The sequence below is a fragment of the Crocodylus porosus genome, unplaced genomic scaffold (assembly GCF_001723895.1).
Source record: "Crocodylus porosus isolate Cpor-Errol unplaced genomic scaffold, CroPor_comp1, whole genome shotgun sequence".
Lineage (NCBI taxonomy): Eukaryota > Metazoa > Chordata > Crocodylia > Crocodylidae > Crocodylus > Crocodylus porosus.
Window position 1 is genome coordinate 26,318,950 of NW_017728910.1, and position 20,305 is coordinate 26,339,254.

The 20,305-nt window shown below is 48.2% G+C and overlaps 1 protein-coding gene, 1 long non-coding RNA gene and 1 other non-coding gene across 3 annotated transcripts; 2 read left to right on the forward strand and 1 right to left on the reverse strand.

Moving 5' to 3' along the window:
• Nucleotides 1-1,580: 1,580 nt before the first annotated feature.
• On the reverse strand, nt 1,581-9,393 carry TMEM207 (transmembrane protein 207). The gene is made up of 5 exons (XM_019532912.1): nt 9,033-9,393; nt 6,838-6,875; nt 3,390-3,434; nt 2,630-2,772; nt 1,581-1,935 (listed from the first exon to the last, which is right to left on the reverse strand). The coding sequence occupies exons 1-5, from the start codon at nt 9,111-9,113 to the stop codon at nt 1,787-1,789; spliced, it is 456 nt and encodes a 151-aa protein (XP_019388457.1). The 5' UTR covers nt 9,114-9,393; the 3' UTR covers nt 1,581-1,786.
• TRNAI-UAU lies at nt 4,220-4,313 on the forward strand. Its single transcript has 2 exons — nt 4,220-4,257; nt 4,278-4,313. It is a non-coding gene; the product is annotated as a tRNA-Ile (tRNA).
• Nucleotides 6,179-20,098, forward strand: LOC109308552. Its single transcript, XR_002100638.1, has 3 exons — nt 6,179-6,531; nt 9,422-9,423; nt 20,087-20,098. It is a non-coding gene; the product is annotated as an uncharacterized LOC109308552 (long non-coding RNA).
• The last annotated feature ends 207 nt before the right edge of the window (nt 20,099-20,305 follow it).

Below are 20,305 nucleotides of genomic sequence, written 5' to 3' on the forward strand. Positions count from 1 at the left end.
ACAGAAGGTTTTATGGGGACCATTTGCCTGAACAGAGATTTCTTCTCTCGGACTGTGCCATTATCCTGCCGCTGTTTCTGCAAAATCCCTAACGGGTTTACACTCCCCCGGCTCTGCGGGGTGGGGCGGTGCTTCTCTCTCATGCAGATGGGGGCTGGGGCAGAGAGCTGGTTGTATGACTGGGCTTTGGAAGGAGCAAAGGAAGTCACTGATTTAACAAGCAGCAGAAGCCAGGTGTTTCGGTTCCTGCTCCGGCATCCTAGCCGTCCTTCTAGACCTTAAATGTGGGAGGGTGCAACTCGGAGAGGAACAGCGAGGAAAACCCTGATCAGAGCCGCTCTCTGACCCTGGGGGTGCAGCTACACGTGTGCATTTACTGCGCAGTAACCAAAATCGTTGCGCAGTACAGGCACATGTCTACATGTGCATGCCCCTACTGCATAATAAATATGGCGACTTATGCTGACTTGAGTGTAAAGTTGATACCCACATCATGCAGGTATCAAATTTATATCCAATTATTTACTGCACAGTAATGCATGTGGAGACGCCTTGCCGTGCAGTAACACTGTGTGTGTGGACTGACCTGGGACTAACTGTAGTTCCAAGTCAGTCCACATGCAGCGTTAATGCGCTTTAATGCTTGCATGTGTCGAGGCTTACCTATTCCACTTACTGTGCAGTAATTTACTGCACAGTAAATTTAAGCCGGCATAAATGCACATGTAGACATACCCTGTATGACACAGGAGGCTGGGAAAGAAGGACCTAGGGTGTGACCCAGGCAATGGCAACTCATGTTCTTATGTTCTTCTGATCCGTTCTGGATCCCACATCCAGTATTAGAGAAACAATGAACCATTCTTATTACTCAATCCACCCCCAAATCCTGGAGCTCCAGCTGTGGAAGTGGCCAGGCCAACTAGCTAGCTTGCAGGAAGAGCTGAGGGAGCACAGCTGGATGGAGCCATAGGAGATGAGTGGGTGTCTGCGGTGCTGGGGAAAGGCCTCCGAGCCCCTGCAGCCTGATCTAGCCAGGGGAGAGGTGCTACCTGCAATTACATAGCCCTGGAGAAGTGAGCTGTTAGGTTGTCTGTGGGTCCCTTGTGTGGACGGTGGAGCTGGCCCAGCTCACAGGCTGTCAACACAAGTCACCACTCCTTTGGGGTCCACGGGGCTGACACTGAAATTCAGAGCATCTGCACAGAGCAAAAGACCCCAAACCACCCCCCAGTTTGGCCTTTGTTGCAAACCCGGCAAGACTGAGTGCCTAAACCGTGCTAAGTGCTTCAGAGGAGACAGATGGTCCCTCCTCCACGTGCAGCACCTTGGCATTGCCCTGCACATTACAACCCTGGGGCTCTTCCCAGCAGTGCCCTGCTGCCTCCATGCCAGGCAAAGGAAGCTATGCCAGCTTGAAGCTACTGAGTCATTCATCAGCCTTCACATCACAAAGGTGCAATATAGGTGCAAGCAGCTAGAAGAGGCCAAATTTTGCAGCTGAGCCAAAATGAGACCCCTCCCCCCCCAGTGGACAGGTCCAGATTGACTCAAAGTAGGATGTCCTTAAAATTGGAAGCAGGAAGCCTGGAGCAAGTTTGCATTGCACAGGAAAATCTGCTCCGGGCAAGTATGAAAGACCAGGGCCATTTGTGTGTTGTGGCCCGTTATAGTTTGCAGTTCGGTGTTTCCTCCTTGCCGTTCTCATGGCAGAGTCGGGGAAGAGGCTGGGTTTGAAACACCTGCATGGAAGCCAGGAGCTTCCTCGAGGCACCAGAGCTGGGCCTCAGTGCTCACGTGTCTTCATGGTATCCTCGTAGGAAGGAGGGGACCCAGGTCCCGTGGTGTGGAAAGGTGGCAGGGGAGCAGAATACGGCTCTGGATGTGGAGGGTGGGCGCGAGCTTCAGACCAGGGGCACCGAGACGTTGTGCTGGCTGGGGAAGAGAAGAGACAGCCGGTCTTGGTAACATTATACCCTCCTGACCTGGGAAGAAGAGAGGGGTGTGCGTGTGGATGTGGAGGGATGCTGTCTGCGTGCATGTGGGAATGTGCAAGTGTGTGCCCCTGTGTGTGTGCACGCATGTCTGTGAGGGAGTGGACGTGTAATCGGCACTGATTTATGATACTGAAATAGCAAATGTGTTCACACAACTGCTGCAGCTCAGCGCCGGCACATAAGGCCCCCAAAACTGGGGCAAGCCTGACCTCAGGCAGCCAAGATGATGGGATCTGAATGCTTTCAAGGCACCAGAGAGCGTGCATCACTCACAGCAGTCCTGTTCCCTTGCAAGCAAGTGCAGTTCCCCCTGGTCACTAAAGATATCTCATCAAAGAGAAATCTGCCCACAGCCTTGTCCTTTGAGGAGCTCCCAGCCAGCCGTCGATGTGACCCACTGAGGTTAAAGGAGAGATTCTCCAGGGGCCATATCACATCCTCATCCCCCAACCCTGCATGGGTTTGGATGCTTCTTGGGGGCAGATGAGACGCAAAGGGATTTGAACATAGCATCGCTTGATCTACTAACCCCATGACAGCGCCTCAGTGATGGCTTTGATCCCACCAAGGGCCAAGTGGGTCATAAAGTATTCACAATAAGGGGCACCGAAATGACAGAGATGGAAACCAACCACAAAAAGTGTCGGCATCACTGAGGGCAAACACAGCCAGGGTGCGCTGGGAAGGTGGCTGGCTCCGCTGCTCGAGCCAGCACTGCAGGCAGAGGAGGATCCCGCAGGACAGGATCAGGGCCAGGACACACAGCAGCAGGAACCTGGTGCAGAAGATATGGAGGAGCGGGGGATGTCTCTATTCTGCCTCCTGAGAGGCTAAGTGGATGTAGGGTGTGTGATTTGTATCCTGCCCTGACTGCTATAACAACTCCGTCATCTGCCCCTTAAGCTGGAGACACAAAGCAGCACCAAGGAAGAGTCAGACTCACCCGCCTTTTGCATTAACTGCGTCCTGGCCCCCGCTAGCTCTGGGAAGACCAGGGCTGCTCCGTTTTTTCCAAGAACTTTCTTTTTTCCCATTTTTCTGCATTTTAGGTTGCATGGGGAGATCTCAGCCCTCTGAAAACAACAGCCTGCCAGGGGCCAGTCTCTGGGTCTTGTGGAGGTGGAGGGGAAGAAATCCTGAAAAGTTTGACATTAGTTTTTTGCCCTGAAAAGTGTTCATCTATCAGCTTGACTGTCTACAACTAGTGAGGGGGGAAAAGAAATGATTCCCATTTGTCGTTAAGGACAGAACACAAAATCATGGGCTCCAAGCGGGGAAAACTGGGGGGAAATACTAAGAGAAATGCTCTCTCTCCATTCATTCCTGTCTCTTGCACTGTCTCAGCATAAGCTGTTTTGCCAGCTCTTTCTTCAGAGAGGAGTCTGTACTTACCACACATACCAGGTGCTGAGGTTTTCCTCGTGGTGACCCACACACCTGAGTGTTAAGAAAAAATATTAAAGAGTCAACACGAGGGGATTTTATGGAGTCCAGTCCTATGATGTGTGAAGGCAACGGAAGTGTGGTCCTAACTTCAGTGGCGGATGGAGCCATCCCATTAAGCAATTGCTATTTCATAGATTTCATAGACATCAGGGCTGGAAGGGACCTCGGGAGATCATCGAGTCCAGCCCCCTGCCCAGAGGGCAGGAAGTCAGCTGGGATTACAGGATCCCAGCAAGGTAAGCAAGCAATTTGCTCTTGAAGGTGTTAAATTAGTAACCTAACTTTTCTTGTGACTAGATGCAAGTGGTACAGCGCTGTTTCCCTTTAATTATACATAGATATGTCACCTATGAGACTTGTGTGCTTGCCATCCCTGCTCTATGGCTCAGAAATGTGGACTGCATATGCTAGGCATCAGGAGACCGATCAGCTACCATATGACACGTCTGGGTAAGATCCTGAACATAAAGTGGGAAGACAGGATACCGAACGGAGGTGCTGGAGACCACAGGACTGACACACTTTGAAACAACCATCAAGAAAGGGAGGTTGGGATGGATGGGACAGGCTAAGAGAAAGGGAGGAGACCATATCCCTGAGAGTATTTTGTAGGGGGAGATTCGAGATGGCTCTAGAAAGAGGGGTCGGCCTCTATGGGGGTACCCCAATGTGTGCAAAAAAAGTTCGCAGGTCCCCGGTAGTCTAGTGGTCAGGATTCAGCACGCTTGCTGCCGGAGCTGGGTTCGACTCCCAGTCAAGGAAAAGCCCTCTCACTTGCTCCAGTGGCGCAATCGGTTAGCGCACAGTACTTATACAGCAGTACTTGGGTGAGCCATGCTGAGGTTGTGAGTTCAAGCCTCACCTGGAGCAGGGTTTTTATGGGATGTGGTTTTCCAGCCAGTGCTTTTGAAGATTGGAGGTGCTCTGGGTGACAGTGATTACAATTTGAATAGATTCGCCATCCGCTTCAGACAGGCAGACTTTGGAAAACTCAGGAGTCTGGTTGGAAAGGCCCTTTGCAACCAGCGATGGACAATTCGGGAGCTCATGATGGGGAGGCTCAAAAAGCAGCCATCCCCATGTGCTCAAAATGAGGGAAAGGAGCCAAGAGACCCGCCTGGCTCAACAGGGACATTAGGGAACTTCTCAAAAAGAAGTGTACATGCAAAGGAAAAACAGTTCAGCATCCAGAGAAGAGTACACTCCTGCAGCCAGGGTCTGCAGACTTGAGACAAGGGAAGACAAGGCATGCATGAAAATCAAGCCGCTGACTGAAATGAAAGACAACAAAAAATATTTCTACAGGTACATAGGGAGCAAGAAAGAAATCAAGCGCCACAGTGGCACCCCTATTGAAGCCCACAGCTGACCCCGTGAAAAGGCAGAGCTCCTTAATGCTCGCTTCACATCAGCATTCCCGAAGCCAGGTGAGAACACGTCACCTGTCCAGAGGCGCTGAGAGTACGGCAATGACAGCCGACCCCATAAAAATCAGTCTCACACAGGTGAAGATACTCTTAGATCATATGAACGTTTACAAGTCAGCTGGGCCAGACGACCTGCATCCAAGAGTGCTGAAAGAGCTGGCTGAGCTGGTAGCGGGGCCCCTGGCAAGGCTGTTCCGAGTCGTGGATCTCAGGAGTCACAGAATCACAGAAGTGGGGTCGAAGGGACCTTGTAGATCTGCAAGCCCGACCCCCCGCCTGGGCGGGAGAAAAACTGGGCTCAGATGATCCCACCTAGGTAGGCATCCAGCCTCCTCTTAAAGCCCCCCCAGGGTTGAAGCCAGCACCACTTCCCTTGGAAGTTGGGTCCAGATCCTAGCCGCCCTGACCGTGAAGTCGTTCTTGCGGATGTCTAATCTAAACCTCCTCTCCAACAACTTGTGGTAGTTATTTCTTGTTATGCGGGGGGTGCGAGGGGAAACAAGGTCTTCCCCAAACCCTTCTGCTCCCCCAGAGCTGGAGTACTATGTCTAGGTCTGGGCAGTACACTTCAAGAAGGATGTGGACAAGTTCAACATGGTGCAGAGAAGGGCCGCCTGCATGATCAAGGGCCTCGGGGCAGGCCCTGTGAGGAGGGAAGGCGGAGGGGCGACTCGATGGCCGCCTACAAATATGTCAAGGGAGAACACCGGGATCTAGGACCCCACAAAATTCAGTCCCAAACAGGTGAAGATACATGCAACTTTTCGGAAAAGCATGCCGTGGAAGGACGAGGTACAATGGGCACAAGTTAGTCGAGGAAAAGTTTCGGCTGGACGTAAGGAAAAACTTCTTTTCCATATGGGTAACTCGAATCTGGAACGTGCTCCCATCAGAGGTGGTGCAGACAACATCCCTAGCAGCATTCAAGAGGAGGCTGGGCAAGCGCCTCGTTGAGCTTGTTTGACCTCCTGCCCATGGCAGGGAACAGGACTTGGTGATCTTACAGGTCCCTGCCGGTCCTTTGATTCTATGATTTTATGATAGGAAGTTGTTCAACTTCAATGTTTGACCCCGGTACTCTTTCCTGCCATGGCAGGGGTCGGACTAGATGATCTACTCAGGTCCCTTCCGACTCTAGAAACTATGAAACTATGAAATGTAGAAAGCTGGGAGGAGGGTGCAGAAATTAAATCCTGTCCGGTCTGGAGGGAACATCTGGCGCTGGGTGCAGGTCGGCACAACATGGCTTTGAACCAGAGGATGGAAGCAAAGCAAGAGAGAAGAAAGTGGAGTGCTAGAAAGTTGGACGCCAACTCAACCCCCCAGATCTGTGACACTTGTTCCAAGCCGCGCCGTTCTCAAATGGGCCTCGTCAGCCACGGACAGGTCCATCAGGCATCTAACTAGACACCTTACGCATACACCACGACCGTTGCCCACTCTGTGAAACTCAAAGTTATTCTTGCAACATGTGTGAAACAGCAAAATTATAAATGATCCTGACAGCAGGCCTCCTCTGTGCTTCCCTCTGTCTCCTGTTAAAGAGAAATTCAAAGAGCCTTTGCTACTCCTTACCACCTTCTTTGCATTAATATCTATGGCATGAAAAAACCAAAGAGCCTTTGCTACCCCTTACTACCCTCTTTGCATTCATATCTATGGTTTGCTTAGTTAAAGCAGCTAGGGCTTCCTAGTGCACAACTCGGGAAGACGGTGGAGCGCAGCTCCTGGGCAGACACGGTCCTTTGGGTAGATGTGATATCTTTTTATTAGACTAACTAAATAGTTGGCAAAATAGTTCTTTGCAAACTTTTGGGCATGCACCCTTGCAAAGAACTATTTTTCCAACTGTTTGCTTGGTCTAATGAAAGATATTGGATTTACCCAAAGAACCTTGTCTGTCTGTGTCCTTGGACCAACACGGTACAACCTACACCCCTAAAGCGTGGAAGAGAGCAGCTACTTACGTTTCATCGAGTTCACATATAGGGTCGGAGTCCGCCAGCTGAAACACACACACACACGGTCCCAATCAGGGCAAGCATCATAGCAATATAAGCCTTTTTTCTATTTGAAGGGAGAGAGGCATGTATGAACACGGAGAGGGTCCAATCCTGGGACTGTAGGCTTTCCCATTGAAATCATGTTCTTGACCGAACGCTAATTGCACCTGTAGAGGATGTAGGACAGAGCCCGTGATTTTATTCTGTTATGGCTCGATCCAACTGATACAAGTCAGTGGCGAATTTCCCAGGGTGTTTTATGAGGTCCTTTGGTTTCCAGTGAATATCTGGAGTAGGAATTACTGTGAAGAGGCTCGGTAACGAGTGATAGGTTGAAATCCCAGACACAAACGAGTCTAATGGACGTGTTTAGGAGAGCAGAATTATTTTGTTATTAAATAAATGGTTGCTGAATAATTTCTGGGAATAATTCTTGGTCTGCAGCCCACCGAACAAGCAGCTAATTGTGACTGTTTGCTATTCATAATTTGAGGTGTTTTTGCTACACCTGGAGATGGCACACAAAGTTTTTTGCGTGACCCCAGCAGTGTTTACTCTTCGAGTCAGGTGCCAGCATGAATATTTGCAGTGATGAATCTGGAACGTGTTTATAGAATATTTTCCATTATTTGCTTTAAAAAAAAAATTGTTCCAGCACACATTTTGCCTGCTATCTCCATTTCCAAGCTTAATTGTGGAAAATGAGCAAAGTGTCTCACAAGCACAAACTGAATCACATCCATTTAAACTCTCAAGTGAATCTCAATGGAAATGTTTTGACGCTTCCCCAGCTCCGCTACAGAAAACATTAAACCCGATAGAGAAATGCAATAACGTAATGGCAGAGGGCAAATAAAACGTGGAAGAAATGTGTTTCTCAGATAAAACTATTATCTTACAATTTGCAAATAATTAACGCACTTTATAGTTCATTTTGTATGCATCTGACATACCTATAGATTTCTGTCCTCCTCCAAGGCAAATTAAAATCCCTTTTGTATAAGAAACAAATATTTGTGTGGACAGAACCAGTGTTGTATTTCTAATTAACAGGGATCATTTTTAAGGGCTTTGTTGTACAATGCCAGCAGCACTTTAAGCAGCAAAAAATCATCCTGAAAATCTCTATCCTGGGCCCAATCCTGATTGCTTTGTCATTTATTTCAATAGGGGTAGGCTCCATCTCCAGCGTTCACACAAGTCCTTAGGTAGAATGAATCCCAGGGATAAAGCATTATCTATGAAATTTCACGGATGGTTTAAAAAGAAGCTTGGAACAGAGGGAGAGGTCGGACTTCACAATGAACTTTTTCCAGACTTATTCTTGTGTAAACAGCACTCGTTTGCTATGCCTCACATACACCCGGGTGCAGAATATTTTCATTGTTTTCCTCACTTCTGCTGATTGCTAGGATAGCAGGTCAAACAGGCAGTTTATTGCCAGGATTAAACGTGGCTCTGAGTATTTTTTTTTAATGGATGAATGGAGGCCATTAGCCTATATTTCACATTCCTTAAGTGTTTACTGCTATCACACTTTGTTAGCAATACTCTAGTGATGCCAGTCCTTGCCTGGATAACACGGTGATCGGTGCCTTCTGAATGAATTACCTAGCTAGCTAGTTAGTAATGTCTGTATGTAAAAACTATCTATCTATCGATCTATCTGTCTGTCTAGCTATCTATCTGTACCAATATCAATACCTATCTATATTAATATCTATCTATATCACTATATATCAATATCTATATCAATGTCTATCTATATTAATGTCCATCTATATCAATATCTATCTATATCAATGACCATCTGTATCAATGTCTATCGATATATCAATATCTACCTATATCAATATTTATCTATCTATACCAATGTCCCTCTGTATCAATGTCTATCGATATATCAGTATCAATATCTATCTGTCTATCTACCCAGTTCAGCCAGAGAAAACCTCTCAGCAAACCTCAACAGCAATATAGGCTAGTGTACAAGAAGAAACATTACTCATGTATTAGGCAGAGCTAAACATATAAAATCCCAACAACTTGGTGAGCTTCTAAAAAAGGTAAACATTTTAAAGGACTCTGCTTATCGAAGAAGTCCCCTTCCCGACAGAACCATCAAAACCAAGTCTGAGCTCAAGACAAGGGCTGGTTACCTGGAACACCGTCCAGCACAGGCCTCCGATTTCTGAGATTAGCAAGGTGAAACGCGAAGCTCTGGGTTCCCACATTGTCATTGCTTGGGGCTCGTGTAGGGGCTTGTTTGCAGCCCTGCTTTATTCCCTGGTGGGTGGATTGGACCTTTTAAACTTCTCTAGAAATGAGCCCCCAGGCTGCGGCATATATTATCCAGTGGCTCCTCGTGACGCAGAACAACGGCTGGGGAATGAACGCCGGTTTGCTCGAACACACTCTGCTGCCAGGAGCTAAATGCTGATTAGTGTAAGGACAGCACTTTACAAGTGTTCAGATGCTCTGAGAGCCGTTCAAAGGCTCCTTCGGCGAGTCCCAGTGCCGTCCATTTGTCGGCACCCACCGCAATTAGGCGTCCGCAGGCTGGAGAAGACCATGTCCTCAGAAGTCCTCCTACAAACTCCCAGGGGTTTGCTACTGACTTCACATTCGTCCTTTGTTGATGACGGGCCTCGAATGCTTGATCTTTACATGGACTCGTGGTAGAGGTGATAACTTTTATTAGACCGACTAGATTTTTGCAAAACAAAAAAAGTGCTTTAATTGCAAGCGTTCAGGCACTGACACCCTTCATCAGGCATCAGAGAAAGGATTGTAACAGTTCTCCTGGGTAGAAATGAAAGTTCATATTTCATGGGAGAGTTGAAGGTGGTAACATCACCTGTTTGGAAAAGTTCATTTGATACGCAGGCTCGGCTCAGAGAAAAGTTGGAATAGTCTGTTTACCTCCAAGTTGTTTGTTGGTGAGCAGGATGTCTTCATATTTCCTTCTGGTGATGGTGGTTCATATTTCACAGAGGAGTAAATAGGTGGGATGCTCCTCTGGGCAGGAATTTCTTATCTGGTGAGGTGTCTGTGTTGCGAAGACGCAAATTACTTTGAACAAAGGCAGGAGCAGGATCTCAGGTGTCGGGTGCTCAAAGTTGCTTGTAAAATTATGAAGACTTCATTTTTAAAAATCAGCTAAAATTCAGTATCTTTCATGTGTTATTTATGCAGGTTGTCACCATACTGGTCTAGAGGAAAAAGCAATCAGGCCTTGTGGTAGAGGCAATATCTTTTATTAGACTGACTAGATTTTTGCAAACAAAAATTTTTCAATTGCAAGCTTTAAATATACAGGTTAAGTTACTGCCTGTGAGCTCAGCAGGACTATGAGTTTACCGCCTGGATGATATCCGCTGCATTACAACAGCTAGAGGAAGATGGGAAGCATCCATCAAGGCCAGATCTGGAGATTGCTACTGCCGACGGAAAAACACCCAATGGATTGGAAGGGTTTGGGATCCTGTCATTAGTGCTTTCGGGAGAGAGAGAATTAGGCCGCTACAATTTAGGTGCTGAGCTAGGCAAATAGGCTCCCTGTACCATGCATGGGGAGAGCATCTCAAAAGAGCAAGCCCATGCAGTAAGCAGGGAGCTGGTCAGACCCGATATGCAACAGATGTGTTGGTCTAGCTGTCCTCTCTCAAGAGCTTGGCTCTGTGGCTCAGGGCGGTGAGAAAACATCTCTGGGTTCTTGGCCCCAAATACACTCCCGAAGGTGAGGACCTCCCACTGAGGTTTAAAAATCGGGGTGGGCTCACTGCTTGCTTGTCCAATGCTATTGGGTTGGTGCTGGCACTACCCTTCTTTTACACAATAACCTCCAGCTTAGATCACAGTGGGAGACCCAGGCTCAGTGCCATTATCTGCCTAAGGGGATCCAGACTCTCCCAGGTGCTATCCCTTTTGGTACAACAGGATCTAGCCCCTGCCTTGATGGGGCTGCTGGTCTGCCCACATTAGCATGTAAACCCTGATGAAACACAAGGTCCAGCCATGAGAGCATGATGGGACAGTAAGCGCCCTGAATTTGAGACTCCCCTTCTGCTATTTGCAGTCTCAGGTGTTCGTGCTAAATGGGTAAAGAATATCTGTGCTCAAGTGGCACAAGCATGGCTTTTGCTCAAACAAAATTGAGCAGAAGAAGCCTGGGAACCAAAGGTTCGCATGGCTTTGATAAATGTAGCTTAGGCACCTAGGGCAGATGCATATAATTGGGAGAGCTAAAGCACGGATGGAAAATTCTTTGCACATTTGCTTTGTTTGCATCAAAACAGCCGATACTGGTTTGTTCTACATCCATTACTAGATTGTCACCGAGGCTTACAACCTGGGGCTGAAATGCACCATTAATTTTGGTTCTTCCAGCTCTAACACGAAGGGTGTTGTTGTGAATAAGTTGCCCTGTAATTTCAAGTTAAACATTAGGCTGAGCTGCCCAGGCTTGTGCCAATGACTGACAAAGCGGAGGGATAACCAAAGTGAACTCCTCTGATTTGACTTCATCTCAAAGAGCTGCACAGTGTAGACAGTGTTAGTGTATGTAACCAATGCAGTTGTGGGCACTATTAAAGCTTCCAGTGGACTACATGATTTCCTGAGGTCCCTTCCAACCCTAATTTTCTATGAGTCTATGACTTTTTCAAAGCTCAGGCTTGTTTCTGGAGATGATTTGAGGCCTATCTAATTAGAGGTTTAGCTCTGCCCCCACAGCACATCAGAATGGGGCCGTTTGGGGTAGGTATGCTACGCATACACGGCTGCTCTGAGACCCATGTAGAGAAGTGCTTTGAACAACATCCTCTCCTAAACACAGAGAAATAAGCTAACGACGTTATTCAAATCCTTCTGCTGAACCTCGGGGACATCGTGAATTGTCAGGCCCATTCCTCAGCTTTTTCTTTAAAAAAAATAAAAATCTAACCGCATAAAAATGTGTCTGCAACATTGACGGGAAAACCTCGTTACTTCTACCATTTCAGCCTTCAAAGGGATCATCCATCACAGAACTAATTTCAGATTTCTTCCTTTTGCAATTATTTCCCCTGAAATGTCCTCCCTGCGCTTCAGTAAGATACTTCTATCAAGAACTCCAGTGCAGAACACACCAAATTGCTTCAATTAAGAGTTGGCCAATGCATCATCCATGCAATGTTTCATGGGTGAAGTGAACTTGCTTGTTGAAAAGTAAGAGAGAAAGGGGCTTCTTTTACCCTTTCAGGAAGGAGACAGGAGGAGCTGGGCTGGACCCACTCTTACCACCCTGCAATCATAGGCAGCTGACCCAGTACTGATGGATCATTCATGCTCCTTTCTCTAGGGCTGGGGATAGAAGTTGCACATAAACTGGTGCAAGTAATCAGAAACTGGTTTAAACTTGTAACCAAACAGAAGTTCAGTGCACATGAACCAGTTTCAAAACGGCTGAAAGATAAACCTGGTTGAATGGAGTATCAGACTTCACGGATTTGGGTCAAACTGGTTTATGAAACTTCTGGCCAGACCCTAGAAGAATGTGAATCCCACCCCAAATTTCCTGGCCAGAGACGCAGCTCTCAAATGATGGCTCACGGACCATCGTCATGTTTGGGGAGTCCTGAAACATGGAACTGGAAATCACACGGTGAGATTTCCAGCCACATGCCCCATCCTCCACGACTCCCGTGTGCCGTGCTTTAGGCCCAGTGCCCTTGGCCCTGGTATTCTGCCGGAGCGGGCATCTAATCTCTTGGGTCTCTAAGTGTTTTCTCCATCCTGACCATTGCTATGGACTCTTCTCATTCCCTGCAGAAGAACTTGTGTCAAACCAGCCTTCCAGTCCTCACGCTTTTGCTGAAGAACAAGTTTTGTTTCTCCTTCCTCCTTAATTAATGGTGTCCATGTCTTCACCTTAATGCTGGAAGCCGCCTTGGAGGCACAGCAGTTTGCTGTTTGAGCAAGACTTTCTGCTCAACATTTGCTCACTTCCATCATACTAACAACCTGTTATTTCCCAGTCACCATATGCCGTTGCTAAGTGACAAATGGACCACTTACCTGGCAAAAGGGACAACAGAAACATGCGGCAATTTGGGACCGTCCATTATCCCCTGGCTGAAATTGTGTGGTCTTTATGAGGGGAGGAAGAGCTGTGACCTGAGGACATGCGGAAGGGTGACTTTTGAGGGACCGCATGTGAACTCAAGCCAGGTAGAAGCAAGACTCGCAGGCAGACAAGGGGCCTCTAAAGCAACAACAACAACAAATTCTTTAATTGCAAGATTTGGGGCACTGACACCCTTCATCAGGCATTGGAGAAAAGATTGTAATAGTCCTCCTGGGTAGAAATGAAAGTTCATATTTCATGGGAGAGTTGAAGAATCAACATCTGGACAGGGTCACAGCTGGAGTGTGCAGCTGCGTGCAGCTGCTTGGTGGGGGGAATGGGTGTTTTTCCATCCATACCAACATATTTAATGCATGTAAATAAGGGAGACATTTATTCTCTCTGCCATTTAGCTGATATTAAGCAGAAGCTTGTTCTGTCCTTTATTTCATGCTAGACATTGTGGTGTTATTTCCTACCCCTTTCTCCCTCACTCCCATGGATGTTTCTCATAGCCTCACATTGTGGTCTTAGTACACATAACTACCACAGGGTTGACTGTGTCATTTTAGGAATAAGTTAAAACAAGGACTTGTATAGGATGGCTTGCAGAGGGATGAGCCTACCTTGAGCAAGGGGATAGACTAACTGACCTCCAAAGGTCACTCTGAGCCCTACTTTTCCATGGTTCGGTTATTCAAAGTGCTCACCTCACTTTGTAAACCTGTTATATCTAATTAAGGGAGAGCACAGAAAACAAGTCAGGTTAATTCTGGCCTGTCCTCAAACTAACACTACATAAGGCGGCCTTGGGAGTTTCCATTCTGCTCTGAACACCTTCAAATCCAAGCAGCTGATGAGCAGCAGGGATCTGTCCTGCAATAACCTCCAGAGACATGCCTTAGTTACATGTCGATTCTTCCTTCCAGATGTCCCCATCATTTATCTGTCCACCCATGTTGCAGATGGCTAACCAGGTTTCTTCTTCTCCCTTGTTCCACTCATAATGTGTGGTAGGTCTTGCCAACTGGAGAGAACATGCATGAGCACAGGCAATGCATATTCAAGACCACGAGAGAGGCCTGGGAGCTGAAAGAGCACGAGGCAGGCGGAGGAGATAGCGGAGCTGTTGCACTGCTATGAGTTTGCTTGAATAATACATGAATCCAGTTTCATCCTGTTAATTCCTTGCCTGCTTGAGAAGAGCTGCAGCCTGGCTCCCATTTATCCCAGCCCTTCTGGCAGAGGGGTCGAAAGATGACTACGAGGCTCTCGCTTTGATTTAACCCATGTATTTTCATGCATTTCCATGACTGCTTTTGTTCTGCCGCAGTTTCCCTGGGTGCTTTGTGGTTTCTCATTTCTTGGCCTCTGCCTGTTGTAGGCTACTGTCAGCCTCATGCCAGGAGAAAGTGTGTGTGTCACATCTCAGCACTGGGATGTGTTTGCACTTACCAGCCACCACTTTCTCTCCTGCCTTTGCTGTTTGGTTACCCCTCAGTTCAGGGTCTGATGGCCGCTGCAGTTCAGGCTAGGGCTATGCCACAGACCTTTAGCTATACCAGGGAGGAGTGCAATGAGATGTAATCTTGGACTTAGTGGGCTGATCAAAACCCCTTGTATAAACATACTTTTCCTGACAATGTGGCTTGTGTGGACTGTTTGACTGGGATGAGCTCTGCTGGTGATAACACAGCCTCCCTGTAAAAGACACATTGGGTGCATCTACACATGATGCTTTAATGCACATTAGCCTAAGTTAATGCACATTAAGGGCATGCATCTACACATACACACCCTTAATGCACGTTAAAATGGTGAATTTAGGCATGACTAGTTAGCACATTAATGAACATGTAGACACACATTAACGCTGTGTATATCAACTGACTTGGGACTAACTTTTAAACCTGCTTAAGGCACATTAAGATAATGTGCATTAAATTCAGGTACACTTAAATGCACATGTAGACATGCCCATCCACTGTCAGCATGCTTGCCCAGCAGTGTGCAGGGGTAGCTATCTAGGTAAAGAGCTTCTAGGGTGGACCTGACCTGACATCAATCCGGTCAGCTCCTCTACACTTTGGACAGAGCTATCGGCTGGCCAGGCAAAGCAGGGGCTTGCTTTCAATGGAGGGTGATGTCTGCTTGACCATAACACCCTCATGTTGCAAAGCTGCAAGAGTCTAGCTCCAAAGTCAAAGGGGATCTTCTTGGCCTCTCTGGACAGATCTGAACACCTGAAAAGCTGCACTGAAAAGGTTGGTCATGCCCATCTTATCTGATCTCCCTGCACCATTGCTAGACTAGGCAGAGTCCAGTCAGAGCTCTGCTAGGGGTGCAGGCACTGTTGTGAGAGGGGAAGAGACTGCAGGTCAGAGATGCCAGCACATCCCCCACTGAGGGGCTTGCAAAGCAGATGGAGAAACCAACATGAAGGAGCATCGTCACCTCCTTGAAAGGGTCTGTAGGACCGAATAGGACTTAAATCCTACCCAGGCAGCTCATCCTTCTCAGTGGCCTCCATGCAGCCTCTCTGTTTGGTGCCCCACATCAGTGGGTTAAACACTGGCAGAAAGCAGGGATGAAGTGAGCTGACCGTGCAGGATTCAGAGGTCAAGCCAAGCAATCCATTAAGGTCAGTCATTTGTACTGTGGACCTCTCCTTTGGTTTGTTTGGGTTTCTTTATACATTGTGCTTCAGTCCAGCGGACATCAGCTTTCAGCAAACATTGATCTAGCTGAATGCCGGCTTCTTTAATCAAAGACTCATAGACAATGAGGGTCGGAGGGGACCTCAGGAAGTCACATCCAGTCCAACCCCCTGCTCCAAGCAGGACCAGCCCCAACTATGTCATCCCAGCCAAGACTTTGTCTACCCGGGCCTTCAACACCTCCAAGGATGGAGACTGCACCCCCTCTCTGGGGAGCCTGTCCCAGCGCTTCACCACCCTCCTCGTGAGAAAGTTTTTCCTAATATCCAGCCTCAACTTCCCTTCCTGCAGCTGGAGCCCATTGCTCCTTGTTCTGTCAAGAAGGAGACCCTTTAATGGGCCCCTAATAGGAAATATAACCTTGTAGTACTTCCAAAGCACTGTTGTGAGAGACTCGAGAATTGTCCAAAATGCTCATTTTCAATATGGAAAATATGCACCTTGGCGCAGAGAAGCTGGAATGACCGAGGTGCTAAATATGCTCTGATGGGGCTGAGCAAGAGACTGAATAATTCATAAGGGGAGCAGCGCTTACAGCACAACCTGTCCAGCAGCCCCGCCTGGCCTGGGCTTGTGAGCTGGGTATTAGCTCTGCTCTGTGGGCCTGTAAGACTGCGGTTGCGTGTGTGCACTGGGTTGTGACAGGGTGGTGAAAAGGCTAACAAAGGAGGTGGAAGCAAAGCCTGCACTTGAATTTTGCTCATGCATAAGGCAGACCTAAATTATATCTTCTCATGCACCGTAACAGGATGAATAGGACTGGCCTGGCCAGGTACGGAGCCCTGCAGGAGCTGGAAGGGTCCAGGTTAAGACCTCAATGATACCAGGAATTAAGACTTATTGCTAAGTGGGGACCAGGACCCAAGCATCCTGGTTTAATCCTCAGCTCTGCCACTGGCTGCCCGTGTAACCACAATCAATCAAGTCCCTGGACCTCTCTGTGCCTCCTGTGCCGCCTCTCCCCACCTTTCTCACTCTCTCCCTCTGTCTTGAGACTCTGTGTCAGACTGTGCCAGGGTGTAGGATTTGGCTCCTACTGGCGCTACCACCAATGAAGAGTGAAGGAAATGGAAATAAAGAAAGCCAACGTGATCGCACAGACTGACCAGTGCGCCATAACTACAGTCAATTAATCAGCAGTGAAAACATTCCCCTTCAGGCTTTGTTTTTTTAAAGTAAAATTGCATCTGCTAGTTAACATGGTTTGATGCCAAAAGCCACCCATGCCTATTTACATCTCCTTGCTCTCTTAACATCCTTCAAGCTGTATTTGTATTTTAATCCTTTTTCTTCTGATTTCCCTTCTTCTTAACTGTGTTGCACAGAGCTGAGAAATTACAGTAAAAAAAGGAAATGAAAGGTCTTTTATATTTTAATCCCTGTAATTTACTTAGCTGCTGGATGTAAAAAAGACAAAAGGAGACTAAATTGCTTGAAAACAGATAGGGGCTTCATTTTTTTCCCCCTGGCTTTTGGGTTAGTGATATCGTATTGCACACTGCATGGGAGGTTTGGATGGAGAAATTAGCACGAGACTATCTGGCACACCCTGAAACACATTTTCAAGTCTGTTTCCTAGGCAGAATCATTTAGTGACCGGGGCTGAAATATATCATCTTATCAGCCCAGACATGCACCGCGTACAGGAGAAGTCCCACCGCTCTTGGGACAGCAGGACAAAAGGGCTGGCAGAGGACAGAGCGGTGCATGGGCACCCCGAGGGGAACAGCCCTGCATCCTGCTGCTCTTCACCCGGAGCTGTCCTTAACTCAGGCGGGAGCCCTGCCACGCCAGAAAAGTTGCAAGAACAGGGATTAGTTAGCAGGAGGAAGAGAAACCCGAGGGGTGATTCGATAGCAGCTTGCAAAGGCAAAAATTGTGATGATGATGAAGCGGATGGCAATCAATTATTCCCGGTGGGGACAGAACAAAGGGATGGGCTGGAAGCACAGCAAGGAAGAGTGAGGTTGGATGTTAGGACGAGCTCTCCAAGTGTGAAGCTATATATTACGCTAGGAGTGTCTACATGTGAAATTGGTGCAACGCGATAAACTCCTGCATGAACTTGTGGCTCGTCTCCGGCAGAGGCGGGGAGCTGCCGTGCATGCAGAAGAGCTGTTCGAGTTCATCTCACGAAAGCCACCTCGATGTGCAGCCTGGTCTTCTTCCTATTGCCCTTAGATCCACCCTGCCCTTCATAAAGCAACCCACAACGCCTCACCCTTCTTCGATTCAGTCTCATCAAATATGCCCCGAGTATTGCCAGACTAAGCCCCCTCTGCCACATGGATACCATGTCAGTGCTGGCATTTCTACACACCATCAGGCTTCCAGGCCCTATAAACTCGCACTCAGGCCCCGCCGAGCCTGGCCTAGACAGCTAGAGAAAGCAAGGTGTTATAGCCTCCTATATCCCACAGTCCTCTGCATCCATGGGAAGCAAACAGTAAGAATGCTCCACACTTTATTAACCAGAAGGGTCCCCCAGAAGGACAAATATGGACATTTTACATACTGGGGAACTCTGCGACTTGCTTGAGGTCACAGACGCTCGAGGGCAGAGACCAGTGCAGAAAACCCAGGTGCTCCCATATTAACCATTAGCCAAGCTGTTTCTCAAGGACAGCATCATATCGGGGAATCCCTAGAGCCTGGCAGGGGACAAAGTAAATGCATCTATTAAGCTGATGGAAAGCTTCGGTACATGCACCCCGTCTCACACATGCACATTCACATGTACCAACCTCACCCTTTTAAAGGATCCTATACAAGGTCTATGTTGTGTTCTGCTCAGAAAAAGCCCCATGTCAAATACACTGATTTGGGCTAGAGTCAGTAAAACTGGGGAGGCTCCATAGGTTTTGGGGCTGTGCCTGATGGACTCCATTTTCCCCACATCAGGTCTGATTCTGTGCGGGCTAATGCCACCAGAGGCCCCCCGACAGCAGCGAGCTCCTCTGCCCCGCCTGAGCGGAGCGTAAGCATCTTTGGATTTACTATTCTTTCTCTGGTGGTAATTAGTTATTTACGCAAAACTCTGGAGCATTTTACTTAGCCGTGTTCATTTACAATGCACCGAAATGGAGCCGTAAAAGCCTATTATAGGGAACACTTATTCAAATGAAGCTTGAAACGGTGCATGGGAACGTACTCACAAATTTCCCGTGAGCGCAGCGGGTCAAGGCAGGGAGCTATGGCTAATGCTGTTCACTCCCTGGCGTGTCTCCTGCCTCTGCGCTGGGCTGGGACCGGGATGATCAACCTTCCCTGCTTGTGCTCTTGTGGTCATCTGTGCAGGGCCATTTGTCAGCAGATGGGAAAACCCACCTTGGGGCCTTTCAGAGTGGGAGAGGATGCTCATGGGGAATCAGAGGTTGGTCCTTGGAGGTCTTGTGTGACCCTGCAGCATAGCTAATGCTAAGTGCTGGCTGGATGGAGGAGGAGGCACTCAGCTTGCAAACTTTCCCATCCACCAGCACTAAATTCAATTAAAGCCACGCTGCTAGTATGCGGCTGGACTGATAACTCAGTTAATCCATCTGTATCAGGTGGGCAGGCTAGCTCCCCGGTCTAAATTGCACCATCACTATTAATTCCCAGATAGAGGACTGCCTAGGGAGCTGGATAATAAAGAAGGCACTGCCCTACGATTTCATCTGCTGGGGGAAATTGTTTCCTGGATAAAATACAGCTCAGAGGGCCCAGATTGTGTAAACCTGAAACGACACACAGCATGTGCTTGCTTGGAAACCCATTTCCTGGGAAGAGGGCAAAGTCACAGCAGCGTACTGAACCACAGTAGTGTCATGCACTGCTCTAAGGGCTGGTGAAGAGAGAAGGGGAACGAAGGCCGTAGGCAATGGGCAGCGGATTTTATTCACTGGTAATGAAGCTAAAGGGGAGAGTCACCGGTGACCCATCTACTCCTTTGGGATGCGGGAGGCTGCTGTGCTGGTCCTGGGGAGGAAGGGGCTGAGCACACGCCAGCCACCCATGTCTGCTGCCGTGCACCAGACTCAGGGCTGACAACGGGGGTGACTCTCAGGCTGGATGGAGACTAGGAGCAAGTGCCAGGCTGAAGCCTCAACCAGCCCGGGAGGCAAACTTTCTGTTTGGAGCTGCCCGCAGACTAGCAGAGCTTGCTCCAGAACTGGCTGGGGAAGGGAGAGGAGCTGGCAAGTGGGTCGCAGGAGCCACCTCTACTCCTCCAGCCCCTGGAGCAAAGGAAAATCTTTGCCTGACAAGGCAGCAGCTGCATAAAAGAATGAATGGACACCAATTCAACATCAATCCCAGAAATAAAAGCCTGTCCAGCGTCCCTGGGCTTTTCATCACTGGCCTCAAGAGTGAAGGACAAATTTTAGCAACCAAAGGGCTTATGAAATTGCAGAAGAAAAAACCATCCACAGACAGGATGGTGTTAACCTTGGTCTCAGCAGGGGCCGTGGACTCTTATTACATCCCCTGGGCTAGCGGTTTAGTTTGGCGTCCTTCCCAACGGTGTCCAAGGTGAGCTGCCTTGTTCCTCTCATCCAGCCATGTATGAGCTCTCTTTGCTCTCTCCCCTACCTCTTTCCCTTTCCCTTCTACATTTCTTTCCACCAGCCCG

Excerpts from the sequence above, each read along its gene's own strand:
- TMEM207 (XM_019532912.1), bottom strand. The coding sequence starts at position 9,113 with ATGACAATGTGGGAACCCAGAGCTTCGCGTTTCACCTTGCTAATCTCA. Across the intron at positions 3,435-6,837 it reads ATATGTGAACTCGATGAAAC|GTGTGTGGGTCACCACGAGG; the intron begins GTAAGTAGCTGC and ends CTTAACACTCAG. Across the intron at positions 2,773-3,389 it reads CTCAGCACCTGGTATGTGTG|GTTCCTGCTGCTGTGTGTCC; the intron begins GTAAGTACAGAC and ends CTTCTGCACCAG.